Below are 20,936 nucleotides of genomic sequence, written 5' to 3'. Positions count from 1 at the left end.
ATATAATATTATGATTGTCAATTATGATCATGTAACTAAACGTTGACCTATCGCGAACTTTCCATTCTCAATGCAAATGTTCTAACAAAATTATTACGAAAAAAAAATTATCGTTAGTGTATTATACAGGTACATTAATGTCGAATTGTAATAATACTTTTTAACGCCACTAACTTATTCATGGTTAAAAATTACTTTCGAGACATTTTTGAACAAGTTTAAGTACAATATTTGAGGACTTTGCAGCATATTATACCACTCGATTCGACGAGAGTTTAGAAAAAATCTGCAATAGTCCAGCAGGGTTATAATATTTTCCAACTAACTATATTATTATGAATTATAATCCTCAACATTGAGATGCAGTGTAAACATAATATGATCGTATCGCATATGTCACTTGGAATATTGTTGATTATTAATTTTAACGAACATATTGTTACACATTACCAAGATCCACGATTTCTTAATTACTGTCAAAAAAAAAAATTTTAAAGTGTCAATTTCTGATATTTTAATTCATCTTATACGATTATTATATTTTGTATTCATATTGTTTACGCGCTGATTCCTCGTATCTGAGATCATGTTACTTAATCTTAGTAAGTCTCGAAACAATTAGGTACTTTGAAAAATAGAAACTTAATATAATGCATCAACCTTATTGGAATTCGTATTTTATTTTTGATAAAAACCGTGTCCTAAATGAAACCTAATTAGTACCTGATTCATTAACATACAATATGGATGCGTGTATATTTTCAAAAATAACAAAAAAGCCTAAATAAGTTCATCGAAGAATTCAAAACGATAGTTAATCCATTAATCATTCTATTAACCTCTGTTCTTAATCGTTTACAACCGGTCACGGTATCAGTACCTTAACTTTTACCGATACGTATTCTATTATTATCTTTGTCATATTATATACAACTCTATTGTTATTTTTATTCTTGTTAATGTCAATTTAAGTACTATGTAATTGTCGAACTGTAATAGTTTAAGCTGATGGTTCTAAAATAATAAAAAAAAACAAAAAAAAAAAAACAAAAAAGCCATACAAAATTATAATATACATCAGCCATCACTAAAAAGTTGTGTAGAATAATATAACGATAAGGTTATAAATCATCTAACTTCGATTAGCGAAAGGTATGGTTGAACATATACTTAAAGAGTTTTTTGAATACTTATTTTTAGTTTGTTTATTATTCTCATTACACTTGATGAAACTACTAAGACAATAATATTTATCATAAAATGTATCGACGCTTTTACTACTTAAAAGGTGGCTACAAAATAATAAAGAAAAAACAATATTCTAATATCAATGCATATTATATTATCTTAAATAGAAATTCTTGTTTATTAATTATTACAATAAAAAATAAATCATGTAAGTATATGCATCTAAAATCATATTGATATAGATAGCCCGTATAGGTATCTGTATTAAATTGTTATTATTAAAATATAGTACAATGTATTGGATAAACAATGATGCATTGGCCTGTATTTTACCTATATAAGTACCTATTATTTATATATATATATATATATATATATATGTTCCGATGGAATTTAAGTATATATATATACATACATTTAGGATATATTCAAATATAAGAGATATCGCGTATGGATACAATTTAATATATAATAATATAATGTTATTGTTAGTACTTAAATTCCATCGGAACATAATGACGTTATCATTCAAAATTACTGATTCAGTTTAATAGGAACACTTACGATTAAATTAGTTATCGAAAATTTAAATGATGACTTTCACGTATATAGATCGACGAAATCTTGTCAACCGTTGTATCTATACAATCTCTAAATGCATCATAATATTTGCGACTTTATTATTATTATTATTGTTATCAAAGTCATGTCACCGTACCATCACAAATTCTTAGAAAATAAATTATAATATTAAAATGTTCAATAGGATATTCGTCGTACCGTTAGTATGTGCCATCTGACAAAGACTCACGACCAAAAAATAAACCATGCTCGATCTTAGTGTAAAATATTGTAGAAGATATCATGGAAAATACAATACGAAATAAATTCTAAAAAGATAAAATAATACAGATGTAAAGTGTCCGTTTACTAAGATGGATATTATATTATTTACGGCTTATTAAGCCGTCAGGACAAAAATTATATTCTCAAACAAATTTGTCGACTGTTGTCAGGTAACGAAAAAAAATACAAATAATATTATATTGATTTATTATATTATATCATATATTGGCAGAAGTCTGTCTGTATTTCTGATTGTTCTTTATGCATTCCTAAACGGCTGGACTAATTTCGAAGAAATTTTAAGATCTGTCCCTAAGATCTGATTTTTATCTATCTCGCGTGTAGATTAACTTGCAACTCATCGCAATGCACGTCCATGTTTCGACACACCAATGACTTTAAGCTGGTAGATCTGACCAAGTCAAAAAATTCGACTCCGCCGAACGTGTCTGGTACCCACGATTCCTGAACACTGAGGTCGCTTGACAGTATTACGTTGATGGTGAAACTGTTTGATAACACCTTGGCCATGGGTAAGATGTCTTCGGAACTGGGCATTTCCGCCATCATGCCGGTCAACAACTCGACATTTTCAACGGTCCCGTACATTCTCAACATGAGTCCAAGTTTCCCGTCGGTTCGTAAAAATTCAAGTATGCGGGCAGCACACTAGTTCATAAACTATACTATATAATAAATCTCACTATTTGATTTGAATACATGCATTTTTTTACTATGCCAAAATGTAAAAAATAAAAATTTAGAATAAAAACTAATAAAAATGAGTTTTTTATTAACTTATTGATATCAATTATATCAATATTTTCGGGACGCAATTAGGTTATAAAATAAGGTATTACGGGACGCAAATAGGCTATGACCTTTTGCGGGACGCAACTAATCTACAGATAATATTTTCGGACGCAAGTAGTATGCTCCTGATCTGCCGATCGAGGTGAAGAATATGTTGAACACAATGCTTTTGGTGCCAATGTTTTTCAAAAATTATAATTCAAAGAAAAAATTATACAATGAAAATCTATAAAAATAAATAAAACACCTTAACAAATTAAAATAAGCGCTTTAAAATTTCATACTTGAAGTCTAACCCAGATTTATTCTCAAATTCTGTTCATGACATTTGAGATGTTTTTTACATGCATTTTGGCTTCGTATGATTTTCATTCTATGTGTATGTGCTGATTATTTTTAAATATAATCATACAAGGTTTGTTTTGTTAAGAAGAAATTCTAACATTGCTTACAGGAAAATGTGCATTACATTTAAAAATAGATTATGTTTCTTTAAACCAACAGTTTTTTTATTGAAATAAACTATTGTCTTATTTATGATTTAAATATTAGTTTATTGTTTATTTTTTAACTCTACGTGTTACGTATAAAGCAAATAAATATTTGTGACTGTATTCTTTAACTTTTATTAACTTTTAACTTCTTTAACTTTTATATTCTTTAACTTCTACCTATATTTAATTATAACTGTATAGTGTATGTGTTGTATTGCAAGTATGAACATAATAATATGTATAAAAAGTTAACAATACAATCATTAATTTTAATTAATAACTTCATTCTTAATGTACATCTAGAACTGAATAAGTTTCTTTTTATTAACTACCATAATAAGTTACTACGATAGTTGGTAAGTACTATATAGTTACTACGACAAATTCAAATAAAATAAGAAAAGTGCATAACTATTAATCATAATGCTCAGCGTTATAGTGTATTATTGTATTGTTAATATTTGATAGAGATTCATAGTATAGTTTACAATCTGTTAACAACTACTATCACAACTATAATAATAAAAATAATAAAAATATTTTACGTATTTTACAAAGTACAATTATTATCAATCATGGATTTGACGATATCAAATTTATCACTATTGTAGCTTCTAGTTATAAAAAAAAATCCAGTTCCAACACGTCGGTTCTGATTGTGTAATATGTATGTATAACACCTAAACCCACCCAACTCTGAGCAGCAATAACTTGCTAATGGATTAACGAAACCTAAAAATTTTAAGGGGTAAAATTAATGAAAAACACTGATTTAAATAATTATTTAATTATCAATATAGGTTGTCATTTGAAAATCTTAAGTTGATAGATTTTTTTAATATTAAATATAAGGGTGAACAAAATAAAATATTATATACGATTGTAGAAAAGCATGTACCTATCTAAAAGTCAATACTACGTATAATACGTACGTCGACGATGTTTTTCGATATCATTGGACTTTGTGAAAAATTACCATGTTAAGGTAATTTTCGGGAAAAGTATGTCGACCCTCCATACCCGTTAATATCCATTGTTTTTTAAAATTCTGAATGGACAAAAATATTATCAAAGCATAGTTTGACTTATTACCTATACGTACATTACGTACGCTATTCCAATTCATCTTTGAGGTGCTGTACAAAAACTCCAAACCTAAAATACTTATCAATATACAAGCCTCGACTGTGAATTTCATCTATGTGTACCTTTAAACTTTGTGTAGGTTATTTTTAGCGTCACGCGCTATATATAAATCGTAACGATTTCAATTCGACTAATGCAGTAAAAACAATCAAGATACCACAAAATTTACTTTTAAACACACCAGTGCGTATATTATAATAGCAATGAATTATATTATTATAAACTGCTGAAGAAAGCTGAAGAACCAACTATCCTATTTTAGACTTCTTCGTGGCCCGGTTGGTGATGCCCAAGGAATCGTTGTCAATTTGCGACTTAACGTCCGCATACGAGTAGGTGAGCCCTGGTGTGGGTTGAATTACAATGGTTTCCAGTCTCATTACCATCTTGTCTTCTTTCCTGTTTCCACTATGTAGAGGAGCTCTAGGTTACGTTAGGCTCTACGTCTCTTTTAGGCTTTCTTCTTCTTGGGTTCGGGGCAGATAGCGCTTGTCCTCTTAACTCCGGTTTCTCGAGTGCAACTGATAGCCTAGGTGTAGTGTCCGAATCGCTTATTTTCACCGGTGGTCTCGCATTCAACACTTGGTCATTCATTTTGACTTGTGTGCTTTCCAGCTTCAGACTCGTTTCCAGTAAACTGGAGTCAGTTGATCATGTCACCAGCTTCCCATTTGCATCTTCCCAGAGTTTTGCTCGTCAATAGAACTGTATCTAATTTCTGTTTAAGCTCTTGGCACATTTATTTCATTTCACGATGCAAATTTTTCGTGCTTAGGAAAAAACTCAACATTTTTTCATTTACAGTAGCCATATTCTCCAAGTAAACATGGCAATTACCCCATATTTCATAGAGAGAATCTCACAAGTCTTCATTACTTTTTGCATAAATTTCTTCATCCAGTGATTGTGGGACTACCACTTCGCTTAGTCCTTGTCTGACGTCAAGGTTGGCCTGATTACTGGAGCCTACCCCGACGTCCCCTGTACTATCCAACGAAACTAGGACAGTTAGAAAAACGTTTATTTCCATATTGGGTATTTACATCGATTTTCTTCACTTGCATTTTAGTTCAACTAACGTTTTGTGTGTTATCAAATATTTTATTGTGAATTTTACCATGTTAAATTTTATTGTGTTTTATAGGACATAAAATCAAACTTTCCTGGATTGTCTCCAACATACACACATTTTACATGACAAAATTCAGTTCATTAGAGAGCTGTTTGATTAGGTATTTAACTGAATTGACCTACCATCAAACTTTTATGTAAGAAAATCATCTGTATAACTGGTTGGTTTTTAAGATATTTTAATTATTTGATATGTAGAACAATATCTACGGATGTGGCGTCACATCTTTTAACCACTATCTTGTCAATATTGATATTGAATAGGCTAGGAGCCATTACTAATTTATTATAATATTCTATTATAATAAAGCTGTTAAAATAATATAATATTTTTTTTCGTTTGTCGTATAATATTGTTTTGTTAAAGGGTTGATAATCATTATAATTTTCAGATGACATTGTTTAAAGTAAAGGGTTTATTATTTTTGATCAATTATTATTTAAGTAATGTTCTTTATGTAAATAATAATTGATCGAAAATAAAAAACCCATTACTTTAAACAATGTCATCTGAAAATTATAATTATTATCAACTCTTTAGCAAAACAATATTATACGACAAACGAAAAAAATATTATATTATTTTAACAGCTGTATTATAATAGAATATTATAACAAATTAGTAATAGCTCCTAAACCTAGTCAATATCAATATTGACAAGACAGTGATTAAAAGATGTGACGTCACATCCGTAGATATTGTTCTACATATCAAATAATTAAAATATCTTAAAAAACAACGAAATAATTCAGAGGATTTCTTGCATAAAAATTTGATGGTAGGTCCATTCAGTTAAATACCTTATTAAACAGCTCTCTAATGAACTAAATTTTGCAGTATAAAATGTGTGTATGTTGGAGACAATACAGGAAGGTTTGATTTTATGCCCTCTAAAACACAATAAAATTTAACATGGTAAAATTCACAGTAAAATATTTGATAACAAACAAAACGTATGGATTAGTACTGACGCATGATGAGAAAGTTTGTGAATCGTATAACTAAGTTATAAATTTGAAAACCACCATGACTTGTCCAATTTCGAATTTTAATGAAATAGTACCTACATAAAAGGTGGTGATTCGTGCACGCATTATGTGAATAATAATTGAACAAAAAGAATAAAAACTTTAAACGCAATGGCGCGGGCGTTTGAAAAATATAATGATAAATTATTATTAAACATTAAATATTTGCGCGCAAGCTAACAAAATGATATAAGAAAAATAGAACTTTATATTATTTTTAAAAATGTGTATGATATTATATGAAAAAAATTTGGTATTTTAAGGACGAGAAAATCAGAAAGACGAATCAAACAATTATTGTGAATAGCACTTAAGCTTGGAAGATTTCAAGAACAATTCTAGCCTCAATCAAAAATAATACACATATTGTGACTATACGATTAGTTTGGTTTATAATAATAAACAGGTATTATACTAACGTAAATCATTGTAGATAAGAGAATACATTTTAAAACATTTTTAGCTTGGCAAGTATGAGAAACAAATATTAAGATCTCGCCCTACAAAAATTATAACTTATTTTTTTTTAATTCGCGTATAGATCCACGTCTAGCCCAACACAACGCATGTCCGTGTTCCGGCTCACCAAAGACATTAAGGTGGTGGATTTCACCAAGTCGAAAAATTCGACACCACCGAACGTCTCTGGTACCCACGATTGCTTCGAAGTGAGGTTGTTTGATAGTATGGCATTAATGATAAAACTATTTGTCAGCACCTCGGCTGTGGATAACGTATCTCCGGAACTGGGGTTCTCGGCCATCATCCCAGTCAACAACTCAACATTTTCGATATTTCCGTACATTTTTAACAATCCCAATGCGGTATCCGCGTTTTGAGTCAGTTTGTAAAAACTTGTGTACGCTGGCAGCCCCAATCGCCGTCTGTAGCTATTAAATCCCTGCAGACAGTGTTCCCTTGATAGTGTAATGACCGTCTTCGTCAGGGATTCCGTCAACTCACCAACGTTGTGGGCTGTGGTCATACCAATCTTTGTATTCATCATAAATTCTAATGAGCGTTCTAAGCCAGCTTCCATAACTCTTCTAAAAATACGGAAAAATCGAATCATAAAATATACAATGTTTACATCACTTCGAAGTTGATTGTATTTCTCAAACTAGCTGGAGATGTATATATATATATATATACTAGTCCCATTTCTCTATAACGCATTATTCGAATTTATGTTATATTTATCATTAGCCGGACCACAGATTACGCATGTGTGTACCCAGATAATAAAGTCTCGACTTACTTAGAGTTATCGAAGGACTTCAATCTCGTTGAATTGTATTGCAACTTCTCCGGTAGACTTGACAAAGCCATGTTCAAATATAATTCAATAGGCGTACCGGAATTATGAATGTACTCCATTCGATGGTGATACACATCCGGTCTGAGTTCCACATTTAGGATTTCGTTCATCATAATGGTCATCATTTGACCAGTTACAATATTCCTAGCCATGGTATAGAGCTCTTCGTCTGTCCACGTCGGTGACTTTTGTGACAACTCGTTGCAAACTCTATTGTGCTCGCGTACCCAAAGCGAAGACAGCACGAACAGCATTGGGCTCGTGCTCAATGCCTTGATCCCTTTGATTTTCCGGGTGATCAATCTGCTGAGCTATTTTATAAATTGATGATCATTAATTTAATTTATATCAGAATATTATTTTTAATGAAAATATATATTTTTTATCGATATCGTTCTTAATTTATTATCTTTATGGACAGCAGCACACAGATATTTTTCTCGACCATTTCGATCAAATTAAGATGTATAATTAATTTGATTAAGTATAAATATTTGAATTACCTAGCAGATAAAAAAGTAGTAGCTATAGTAGACGAACATTCTCGGAATACCTTGACCTGTACTTCCGTCCATCCGAACATTAAATACTGGAAGCTAATAAACTAAGAAGTTAAGTCTATAACTTTCCGCTTAAGTATTTTAAATTGTATGCATATTATATGGTTACGCCATCATTCAAGATCAATAATATTTTCAAAAATATAAATGCAATTCGAGATAGGTTATGTTATTATAATTAACATTTATAAATTTAATAATATCATATTTCTGAAACTATTCTATACTGGTACCTACTATAAACCATACTACCATACTGCGATTCGTTTAAGGTCTTAATGAATATTTAAGGTAAGTCGTTATATTACTCACCGGCGATCCGTCGTCCGAAATGCTTTTTGACCACGCCTCTAAGTATAGGTTTGAGTTTAGTGTGAATGCTTGGTTTTTCGCATAATGTTTGCAATCGAATTTCAGTGTCTTGAGCTGACCACCAGAAAACAATCTCATTGATCTCTCTGACACGGTGTCACTGCCGTACAATTGCCGTGCCGTCACCTATATGTAAGGACAATACAGTTATCATTTAATATGATGTTTTAGTTATAGATACGGTATATATTGTGTTGAACGCACGCGAAGTAATATGAATAATTATTAGGGAGAGGACTTGAAAAATTTGCACATTTGTTTTGTAGAGTCCGATAAAGATAGGATTTGCGCTCTCACTATAATGTAATATTGAAATTTTATTTGCGCGCAAATGCATATTTTGATTTTTTATGTTTTTAGGTCATATTTCTTATGGATTGTATACTTTTTGAGATGTGTTTTAACTTTACTAATAATTCTATCAATATGTTCTCATTTGAAGTTTTTATTTTAAATAATACAACCAAAACATCAATTAATTTTTAATTTTTGTTGTATTAACTTTTTAACTCTTCCTAACGCAAGTTTTTCCTAAAAGCCTGATCATTTTGTGAATTATAATAAAATGGAACATTTAATGTTGAAATGCGTAAGACAAATAATACCAATTTAAAATAATTAATTCAGTTTAACAAAGAAAATGTTACCACACACATCTTAGGTAATAATTTTTAATTCGCATGTGAATGCATAAATGGGGTATTCATATTTACTTCAAGTATTATAACCTAATAATTTTTAAAAAGTAATTTAAAAATTTTAATTTGATTATACACACCGTCAATTTGGAATCTGCGTCGAAAAATTGCAAAATGAAATATTGGTAGAACGCGTTGAACAATAAATTTCTGTTTTTCCGATCCGGTATGAATTTACCGGGTGCCCGTTTAAAGATACTGTTGTACAATATTTTCATCGGTGGTAAACGATTGTCTAAAAAAATTTAAGAAGTTGTGAACTTTCTTTTAACTTATATACAGTGGTAATAAATGTGCGTTTAAATACGTGAATAACAAACAGTGACAATAAACAGTATTATAGCATTTGTCCGAATATTAGTACTGTTTAATTTATTATTAAAATAATATGTAGTGAGATAAAATATTTACTATGGTTCCCACAACATTTTAGTGGATATACTGGAGGCAAAATTCTCGCATCGTATTCTCCAGCAGCTTTGGCGTCATATACGTACTCGTATTCAAATCTTTTCACATTATTTTGATGGACTAAACAAAAGTACACACATTTATCACTCAACTATTATGTAACGCGTAGGTATACAATACAATACATAAACTTAAATAATCTACAAAATATATCTTAGCCTATTAACACTTGATCAATCCACTCATGTCAAATTTTAGATCTTGTTAAATTTATATTAACATACTATACATTAGAAGTTACAAAAAAAAAAAAATAGATGTTAATTATAATTTTAATGTACTTATGAGAATGATATAAAAATATGTTCTGAATCAATGACTGTTGAAAAAAACACTAGTTTTAGAAATGTACCAATAATTATAGCATAAGGGTGTTAAAATATTTCATAATGTTTTATCATCATATTATATGACCTAAATATTATAATTTCAAGGACACCCACATACAATATAATAATATTATATGAATAGATTTATTATTATTATTTATTCCTGTGCATTTAAAATTATTCATCATATTTATATATAAAGACTGAAAAGTAGAACGTTTGTAGTTAGTTGCGAATAAAAACTATTTGGTTTGGGGTAAGGTGTTCGTAAGAAAATGTTTCATTGTATATAATATATATATATATTTATTTTTAAATGAAAATAAAATTATTATATTAACATGTTGTTATTACTTACAAGAGTAAATATTTTCCAACTGGAGTCTTGATGTAAATGGAAAAATACTCCACCACATTGTAGGTCTACCGTAACTCACGTCTGTGTTTTCAAAACTAAATACAGATATCAAACGTGACATGAAATTTGGTTGAGGTTCCTCTGTAATTCAAAAAAAATCATTACGACAAATACGATACGTGTTCATTATTTAATATAATATATAATACTAAGTTTATACGAAGTATAATTAGTATCGATAAAACATAACATTCCTACCTGCATAGATACTCTTGGACATTTTGAAGTTAGTGTTATTGTAGTTTAGCTCTTCTATGTTCAAACGCACTCTTGCTTTTTCTATAACATGGTACGCGGTATAAATTTAAATAAATAATTAATGGTAACAGTATGATACGCGCGAGGGTCTTAAGCATTCAATAAAATGGGTCATCGAATTAGTATTGTGAGCCACTATAGCGAGAACTCGATGATTATTTGTAGTTAGAAAATAATATTATGTTTAATGGACAACGATATTCAGTCGATATACAGTGGTACATTATAATCAAACGCGTTTTGAGTCAGTTAACACGCTCAAAAATATCGTTTAATAATAAAGGGTGTCCCTCTGCTTCGTGTGGTTGAAAAACTCACCTATTTTATCACATTCCAGAATTACGGTCAACAACAATAGTCCCAAGAACAAAATCGCCGTTGGAACACCTGGAAACAAAATGAAGTATAAATTTTTACAAAAAAGTTGACGGAGACACAACACTCCGTGGTTAGAACGATTTCAAACTCCCCATAATTGAACAATTTTATCATTAAAATGTCATCAGCACACTATTTTCTCTCTTTCTCTCTCTAATCTACGTGCAATATACCAAATTTACGTTCAACAGAAAAATCAACACAATATATGATATTGTTAGATAATAAATTGTATTAAAATGTTCTATGGGATACTTACCTTCGGTATGTAACATCTGACGAGATAGTTTGACCACGAAACTAACCATGATCGATCTTGATGTGAGAAATTAATCGACTGAAGGTTATAGAAAATTAATAAACTATTATTAACTTAACTAATTAACTAATTTACTGAACGTTGTAGAAAATTATATAATATAATCAATAAATTCTATCACGATAAATCAATACGAATATAAAGCGTCTGTTAGCTAAGACAAATAATATACGAATGAGCCTTCGATATAAATATTTTATTCCCAAACAAACCTGTTGACTGTTGCGATGCAACGAAATTTAATAATATTATTGTGGTATCTATGCATATTAAGGAAATTCATAAAATAGTCGATAAATCTGACCAAACTCAGGAAAATGAAAAACATAATTTTAAACTGGCAAGACCTGAATAGGTTAGCTATTGTTTATACAATGTAGTATGATGGAATATAAAATTAGTTATTTCTTATTAGGTACCAATTTATAATTGTTTCAACTTTACACGGTTGTAAATGCGAGAAAATATTATGATTGAAGATAATTTTAGTCCTGTATTTTAAATGACTGTGTTAAAAATCTGTTATGAAGTTTTAGATGAGGTAAATACATAGGAATTTAATGCGGGAAATTTTGATCATATACACAATTTTAAACTTTCACCTCCGAGTAGGTCACACAAGGCTGACTTGCAAGTTCCTTATGGCCAAAGAAAAGCCGCCCCCTCAATGCACAGTCTATGTGATTACCCTAACAGTATAACATTTAATAACAGAGTGCTACCAATATTCCGACGTACTCAGGAAATTCAACATTCTAACCAGTAACCATGATGAATGAAGCATTAGGACCAGGTATCAAAAACATTGCAAATATGTTAGCTTTTTTAAGAAAAACTATCCTATACAACACAAATTAAATATTTTGCTAAACATAACGATAATTTGTCAAGGGAAGTTTTGATAATGACTATAGCCGAGTATAATTGACGAATTAACCAAAAATTTCTTATCATTATATAGAGTCGGTATTTTTAACAGACAACAAAGTGCACGGGGATCTGGTAGTAGGTCATAAATTACGATTTTTTTTGCCCCTGAAATAGCCAAAAAATATTATATTATTTCTCTAATTCATTCTTTTCAATTAATACATTCTTTTTGTTACGTTTCGTGTTTAAAATTGCAACAAATGTATGATAATTTATTGATACAACATAAATGCATCGAACGAAAATGATTTGGCTGTTTATATTGCAGGACTATTTTAATAAATCATTCAATATTTGTCTTTACTGTTTCAATAAAAAATTTTTAATTACAAAACCCATAACTATTTTTTCTATATATTTAATTAAACAAACGCTTATCTTTTTTCCATTTAAAGTTGAAATATAATTACAGATAGGACACATTGAAATAATAATATTTTTGAGGGAATTAAATAACACTAGAAGAATGGTTAGAACTATTACCCGTGTGTATAACCACTTAGTGAACTGAACTCAAACAAAGATAATTAAAATAATAAAGCATTCAACTGAGTATGATGTGGGTGTATGTATTTTTAAATTGTTAATGACTGGAGTTTGGAAGTTATAGAAGCAAAAATAGGCAAAATATGCAAGAAAAAATTATAAAATATGCATGGAAAAGTGTGAAATATGCAAAAAAAAAATGTATTTATTTACCTATTTAAAGTGTGTAATTTATTTATTAATATATTACACGAAAAAAATTCAAAAGACATATACTTCAAAAAATTTTATTATTTAAATAACTTATATAAATTATAGGTATATAACAAAAAAATAAAAACATGGTGTGTTACCGGTTGGCGTTTCAGATTTTATTGAACTGAAAGAATAGTTTAATAAATATATTTTCATTATTTGTGAAATACGAAATAAATATAAACATTGAATAATACCTGTTAAGTTGTTTTTCACTTTACTAGCGTTGTGTTATGTAACATTATTTAAAATAAATTGGTTAAGAATGGAAAAAATTTAATTTTTGTAGAAAATATTAAATATGCATAAAAATATGCGAAAATTAATGAAAATCGACGAAATATGCACTTTTTCTCTAAAATTATTGAAATATACAAAATATGCATTTTTAAACTCAACATTGAATAGCTAGGATTTCTAGCTTGGTCTGCTATAATTTGACAGCATACAGAAGAATATGCAACTCCTATAACTTACGAACCCTATTAATAACATAACAGATTACCGCTAATGTTTTAAATTGAAATAAGTTTAAAATGTGACTTTTTACTTAATTTATTGTGGCATCTCAATATCTCATACAATAATTTGTATTGTTTATATATTAAAATAACATAGGTATATGAAATTAAAATAAGTTTGTACTTAACCTATATTCTATGTTATAATATTTAATACTTATTATACAATATACCTAAAATAATGAATAATATTATATTTAAGTGGTTCAACATAATTCGAATTTTCAGAATTTTGTTTAAAACCAATTATGTAGATCAATAAGCTATTACCATAATATCCAAGATATGTTGTAAAGAATTTGAGGAAAAATATTCAATATACATAATAATGTATAGTTTTTTACTGTGAATTATAATTATTATATTTAACTTCGTCAATGAAAGTTGTTAAGTATAGAAGAGTCCTGTTTTATATATTGGTGTAAAATATATTTGTATGTTGTATAAAATTAATGAAATTCATATAAGTTGATTTATATATATTATTTTATTGATTGATATATATAGTTGATTCCATACAAAAATAGAATATATTTTAAACCAATAGTTACATTCTAATTCTACTCAATACTTTTCAAAATCAGTACATCTGTATTTTAGATGTTAAGAACTTGATCAACTGATCAAGTTAGGAGGACGTTGCATCCGCATTTGTTGTCTAAGTTTTACATACCTACGCATTAACGAAAATGTATGATATGCAGTTCAAGTCTTATTTCGTTAGCTTAAACGCAGTCTTGTAAACGATACTTTTGAAATTGTATTTAAACACAGATACACATACATCCATTCAGAAAATATTTAAAATACTTTTATATTTTACTTTTCTACTAGTCAGTTCACGAAATTAATATAATTTATAATATTTATTGTTCATTCAATTAATTTATGTTGAGTTCTCAACATTTATAAACGAAACAAAATTATGAATTAAATACTAAAAAAATCTTTAAAAAAAAATATGTAACAAGCTGACGAATGATTCGTGTTTGAATTTTCAAAAGTATTTGTGTAAAAGTATTTGATTTTCAAATACAAATAAGTCCAAGACAGTATTTAAAATTCTTTCCAAATACTTAAAACAAAAAGTTTTTAAATACTTTTGGTGTAATGATTACAACATTGTTGGGTCGAACAAAAGTCGAAAAAAAGTCGAACAAAAGTTACCACATTATGCATGTAGTCTTATCGGTATCAATTGACTAGTTTTCAATTGTCCTTGGTAAAAATAATAACAAACATGGTGATTATTATTATATATTTATATCCATGACAACAAAATACTAAACTGTTTATTAATTAACTTATAAAAAAAAGACAAATCATTATTTAGTTTAGATTAACGTCTCGACGATTAATTTTTGTACTTTATTAATTAAGATATTTAATTTCGTCAATAATATGTTAACGAAATCGTATATAGTGAGTGTCGCGTTAGGCACAGTTGGATTAGCTGGAATATGTGGTTATCTGTGGAATCGATCAAAAAGAACATATGCATGTGTAAAGAACACAGAAAATTTAAAGGTATACAAATTATATTTTTGTCAAATATGTTCACAAGTGGTATTAATAACCACTGTGATAATGCAATAATTGCATTACAATTTACAGGTGGCGAGAAAAGAAGGAAGCAAGATATTGAATTTATCAGCAGGCACATGGGGAAATACTCGTAAACACAAAAATTCAACGTCCGTAAAAAAATGTTTAGATCACATGAAAGCGAAGAAGAACACTCACCAATTATTAAGTGACTCTGCTAATCTCATTCCGATATTAGCTAATGTGGAATATTATGCAACGAACCCCGAAAAAGAGAGACAACCTGAAATTGTAATGGTTAGTAAATAATGAAACAAACAGCATCCTTTTTGAGTGATATAATATACTATAATAAAAATACGTAACGGCTGCATTAAAACGTAGCAGATTTTGTTCCCCTTAAAACGAATAGTAGCTTAAAACCTTTTACGTCATTCAATCTATGATATTATGCCAGTTACCTATAACCTATAAAATTGAGTACAAGATCTCTCGTACGATAGAGTAAAATTTTAGAGTAAAACAGGAGAATACTTATCATTTGTTGTGTGACATTTCTGATCTACTTCCAATCATTGAGATTGTTAGATTTATTTAGATGAACCCCGATTACTCGACACGAACTGAAATTCTGAAGATTAGTAGATTCTGAAAACGATCCTACATATTTCTCCGTCCTTGGTTATAATAATTATCCTAGATGCATTAATAATATCCATCATGTGTTTATTTTGTAATTTAGCTATTACATGATAATATCTTAACTAATATTTTTTACGTTTATGATACCTTTAAGCCTGAAACAAGAACGTTTAATGAAAATGATCGCACCTCCACCATTACGATATCACTGGGTTCTAAAGATATTCAAAATGTAATGTTCCCGTTGAATGTCAATCCAAGTGTTACAAGTTTTAGAATTGATTATCGACAGCACAAACATATCAATGTTCTTGCTTGGGTGTAAGTCTTTTAAAGTTATCCTACGATTCGTTGATTAATACATAATTTTTTTTCAATTAATAATAATATTAAATTTAGATTTCCGTCGGTTTATGAATTAAAAAAAACCATTCGGTATTCCATTATACCACCGTCAATAAATAATGTGAAAAGAAATATAATTGTATGCTACAAGATTAACTTCCAAGAAAAGACATTAAAAATGTTTATTCCGAAAACGATTAATTTGCTTAGTATATGTGATCCTCGGCCAGATACGGACATACCACCAAAAACCATAGAGAGGCGTTCAGATAGAGCTTTAAAAAATATTGAAAAAACACTCAAAATGAATTCAAATGGAAAATATGAATACTCAACGATTATTGTACGGAAGGTAAAATAGACAGTTCGATGTACAATATTAATAAATGTATGACTCAGGTCATACTGTATAGACTATGTTACTTCACTATGACAATATTATAATTTTAAACTCGCATTGTTTAATTTTAGGCTGATATACCACCGGAAATTAAAAAAATGAAGGATCCGGTGGCCATCGTAAACGAAATTTATCCATGTATTGACTTCCATCATGAACTTTTATTAAATTCTCCGGCAATAGTTAAAATAACAGCACAAATCTGTGAGCAAATATTTGAAGTAGATGGTAATTTTTTATATTTAAACATCCATATTATACCTAATAATTGATATTTTCAAAAAAAGTTTTTGATTGCTCTAAAAAATACATTTATTGTAACTCAGAATAAATTGTGTATATAAAATAATCATTTATAATTGGTATTAATTTATATTTTGTAGCACCAACAATACAAGAAGTCAAAATGAATGTATGCATTGACGCTCTGGAAATATTCTTCAAGTTATGTTTATTTACGATATTTACTATTTATCTACTGTTTTCATTCATAATATTTACATGAAACTATTTAATTCCAGTTATGAATATCCGTGTACATCAAATGACCCATGACTGCAAAAACAAAATTTCAATATAGTATCGCATAATAATATCCAATTTTATACGTAGTAGTTAATTGGTATTTTCAAAACATTCTAGGTAAGGTTACATCCACATAGTGAAATTATTAATTTTATGAACTGGATAAATAATTTATTAATATAAATTCAAATCTTTTTTGCCATAATAACATTATACAACTCATAATTAATTAAAAATAAATAAATGTTCTGTATATTTTTCCAAGCAAAAAGGAGAATAACGTATGACAAATTAATACAATTATTTATATAAATAAATATTATAACATACAATATTTAATTTTTAAATTAATAATGAATTATATAGTATCATTATGACAAAAATGATTTGAATTTATATCAATAATTTATTTATGATAAAACTGGACTAGAACAAAATCTCATATATTTACCTCTCACATATACATAATATCATGTTATAATATATAGTAAGTAACTATTGTAAAAAAAATATTGAAAAATATAATAGATTAATACTATATAATATAATCATTTGTCGTTTTAATGCAGAGATATAATAAACAGTTAATACATTTTTTTCTAGTCCATTTTTATCATCATTAAGAGTACGCCACACCCGCATGTGTTGTCTCCGTCTTACAAACGTATAACATATCAAAATCTGTTTAGCGCGGGACAACTTTACTCCCTTTGTATTTATAGTAGAATTACCAAAATTCCACAACGCATAGGTAAGAACTTTACCTGTTTCATAGCGTCGTTATTTTTTTGATAACATAAATATAATTAAAGTTATAAGCTTAAGAAAATACATTTATTTTTTAATTTTTCATTAAATTACTTAAAATTATTGGTTTGTGCTATTCAAAAAAGTAACGACGCTATAACACAGATAGATTTCTTACCTATGCGTTGTGGAATTTTGGTAATTCTGCTATGAATATTGAGGGAGAAAAGTTGTCCCGCGCTAAACAGATTTTGCTATGTTATACGTTTGTAAGACGGAGACAACACATGCGGGTGTGGCGTCCTCTTAAATATTGATTTAAATTCAAATCATTATTGTTTTAATGACATTGTATAATTCATTATTAATTTAGAAACTAAATATTATACATAATATGGAAATATAATTTATCTACTGTATTAAAATATTTCACATTTTTGGTTTGAAAAATATACAAATCAAGAATTTGAATTTATATAAATAATTTATTAATTCAGTTCATATAGTACCTAAGTGATTTCAGTATGTGGAGTATTTTTTTTCAAACAAATCTTGTACAAAAATTTTTTTTCTATTTATAAAATTGGCAAAGTTACAGTATGGTCAATTTTAATATTTATGTAAGTATATAATCTGCTTTTAATGACATTTTAATAATGTTTATTTTATAATTGATCTACCTATTTTCGTATCACCATTTACTCTAATTATAATCACTTGAGTAGATTTTTCGTCTATTCCTTATAAGTTATTATTAATCTGGTTCATTTATTATAAATTGATAACTGCATTTGAATAATAATTTTCAGGTATAATAATAAGTTATCGCCATAATTTAACAATATTTATTATTATTATTATTATGCAATAAAAAAAATTATTATAATTTATAATGTATTGTTGACTGAAGATCAAATAAAAGCAGCAACATCACGTGAATTTTTGAGACGTTTGGAATCATGTTTGAAACATCAAGGTGGAAACTTTGAACAATTTATTAGATAAAATGTATCAATAAATCAATAGTAATAAGTTCTAAAATTGTTAGATAATATGTTTATTCCTTAAAATTTAAATAAATGAATTTGTAGTATTAATTTTTTTTAATTGTCTTTACCTCCAACTATTTATATTTACCAACTTGCAACTGTAGATTGAGTAAATAACAATAATAAATAATTTATTTCAGTCTTCTTTGTATGTAAGTAGTAAATTAAAAATATCAAAACTAGGTAGCTCAATTATAAAATGAACATTATTAAAATGTCGTTAAAAGCAGATTATACCTACATAAATATTAAATTTGACCATTCTGTAACTTTGCCAAATTTATAATTAGAAAAAAACTTTTTGTACAAAAATTGTTTGAAAAAAAATACTCCACATACTGAAATCCGGAAGAAATATTTAGTGGTACCTCATATCGTGAACACACTGTATATTTTATATAATTAATTGTATTAATTTGTCATACGTTATTTCTCCTTTTTGCTTGGAGAGTTATACAGAACATTTATTTATTTTAATTAATTATGACTTATATAGTTATATAATGTTATTATGGCAAAAAAGATTTGAATTTATATTAATAATTTATTAATCCAGTAAATAAAATGAGTTATTTCACTTTTTATTTTTTATTTTTTCGTATGGCACTATGGGAGTAGGCACGAAAGCCTTATAGTTATTTCACTATGTGCATGTAACCTTACCTAGTAAGTTTTGAAAATACCAACTACTATGTAGAAAATTGGATATTAGTACGAAAAAGGTAGAAAAATATTCAATATCGTAGATAAACATATTTGTAGAATACTTCCAGAGCACCAATACATACATTCATTTTGGCAGAAAATATCAATTATTGTTAAATATAAAAGATTACCATATGCTTCAAATATTTGCTCATAGATTTATGCTGTTACTCTAAAAAATTGCCGGAGGATTCGTTAAAAGTTCATGTATGGAATAAGTTAATTTACAATAAACAAGGTACCCTTCATCTTTTTAATTTATGGTGGTATATCAGACTCAAATTGAATAGGTACCGAATTGTTAATTTAAAAAAATTATGTATTAATCAACGAATCGTACGAAAACTTTAAAAGACTTACACCCAAGCAAGTACATTGAAATGTGTGTGTTGTCGATAGTCAATATTAAAACTTCGAACACTTTTTCGAACGATTCACATTCAACGGGAACATTACATTCTGGATGTCTTTGGAACCCAGTGATATCGTGATGGCGGATTAACATTCAACGGGAACATTAGTTCAAATCGTTGGTTAAGCGCATGATTCTATATTTAGATTATGTTTATACTAACAAAACTCTAAGTTTACACCAAAATAAAATTATTAAATGTTTAATGTGTTTTTGTAATCATTTGTTTATTTATGCTTTCAAGTTGTAGTGCATATTTACATTATGTAAAGCAGAGGTATCTAAACATTTTACGATACACCCAATTCGGAAATATTTTATAATTTGGTGACCCTCAACACATCTTATGAACTTTTTTATATGTTTTATCAACGAACGTTTACTTTAAAAAATAACCTTTAGTGCACCAGTGTTGTGGTTACACGTCATTGGTATACTCTTAATCCTTATGCGTTATGATTAAAAAATTCAGTAATCACCACCAAGATCTATAAAGAAGAGCCAGAAGAGGTTAGCCAGTGTTGGTTGAGGAACTGATCACCACGGCATGGTAACTTTTTTATACCAAAGTATAAAAATTGTAAACGTACAATATAATATTATAAT

The 20,936-nt window shown here is 28.2% G+C and overlaps 1 protein-coding gene across 1 annotated transcript; it reads right to left on the bottom strand.

Moving 5' to 3' along the window:
- Positions 1–6,978: 6,978 nt before the first annotated feature.
- LOC149057156 (prostaglandin G/H synthase 1-like) lies at positions 6,979–9,799 on the bottom strand. Its single transcript, XM_089224220.1, has 4 exons — positions 9,676–9,799; positions 8,838–9,023; positions 7,906–8,276; positions 6,979–7,693 (listed from the first exon to the last, which is right to left on the bottom strand). Exons 2-4 carry the CDS (start codon positions 8,973–8,975, stop codon positions 7,174–7,176), a joined length of 1,029 nt encoding a protein of 342 aa, XP_089080346.1. The 5' UTR covers positions 8,976–9,023; positions 9,676–9,799; the 3' UTR covers positions 6,979–7,173.
- Between the last annotated feature and the right edge of the window lie 11,137 nt (positions 9,800–20,936).

The sequence above is a fragment of the Diuraphis noxia genome, unplaced genomic scaffold (genome assembly GCF_037042655.1).
Source record: "Diuraphis noxia isolate RWA-SAM2 unplaced genomic scaffold, SU_Dnox_SAM2 contig0003, whole genome shotgun sequence".
NCBI lineage: Eukaryota > Metazoa > Arthropoda > Insecta > Hemiptera > Aphididae > Diuraphis > Diuraphis noxia.
The sequence above is the reverse complement of the archived record's forward strand: the minus strand, read 5'-3'. Positions and strand labels throughout refer to the sequence as shown.

Bases quoted from the DNA above. Each gene is read 5' to 3' on its own strand.
- LOC149057156 (XM_089224220.1), bottom strand. From the start codon at position 8,975: ATGAGATTGTTTTCTGGTGGTCAGCTCAAGACACTGAAATTCGATTGC. The intron at 8,277-8,837 runs GTGAGTAATATA...TTTATAAAATAG, and splicing joins TTTCGGACGACGGATCGCCG to CTCAGCAGATTGATCACCCG. The intron at 7,694-7,905 runs GTAAGTCGAGAC...CCGTATTTTTAG, and splicing joins AAGTCCTTCGATAACTCTAA to AAGAGTTATGGAAGCTGGCT.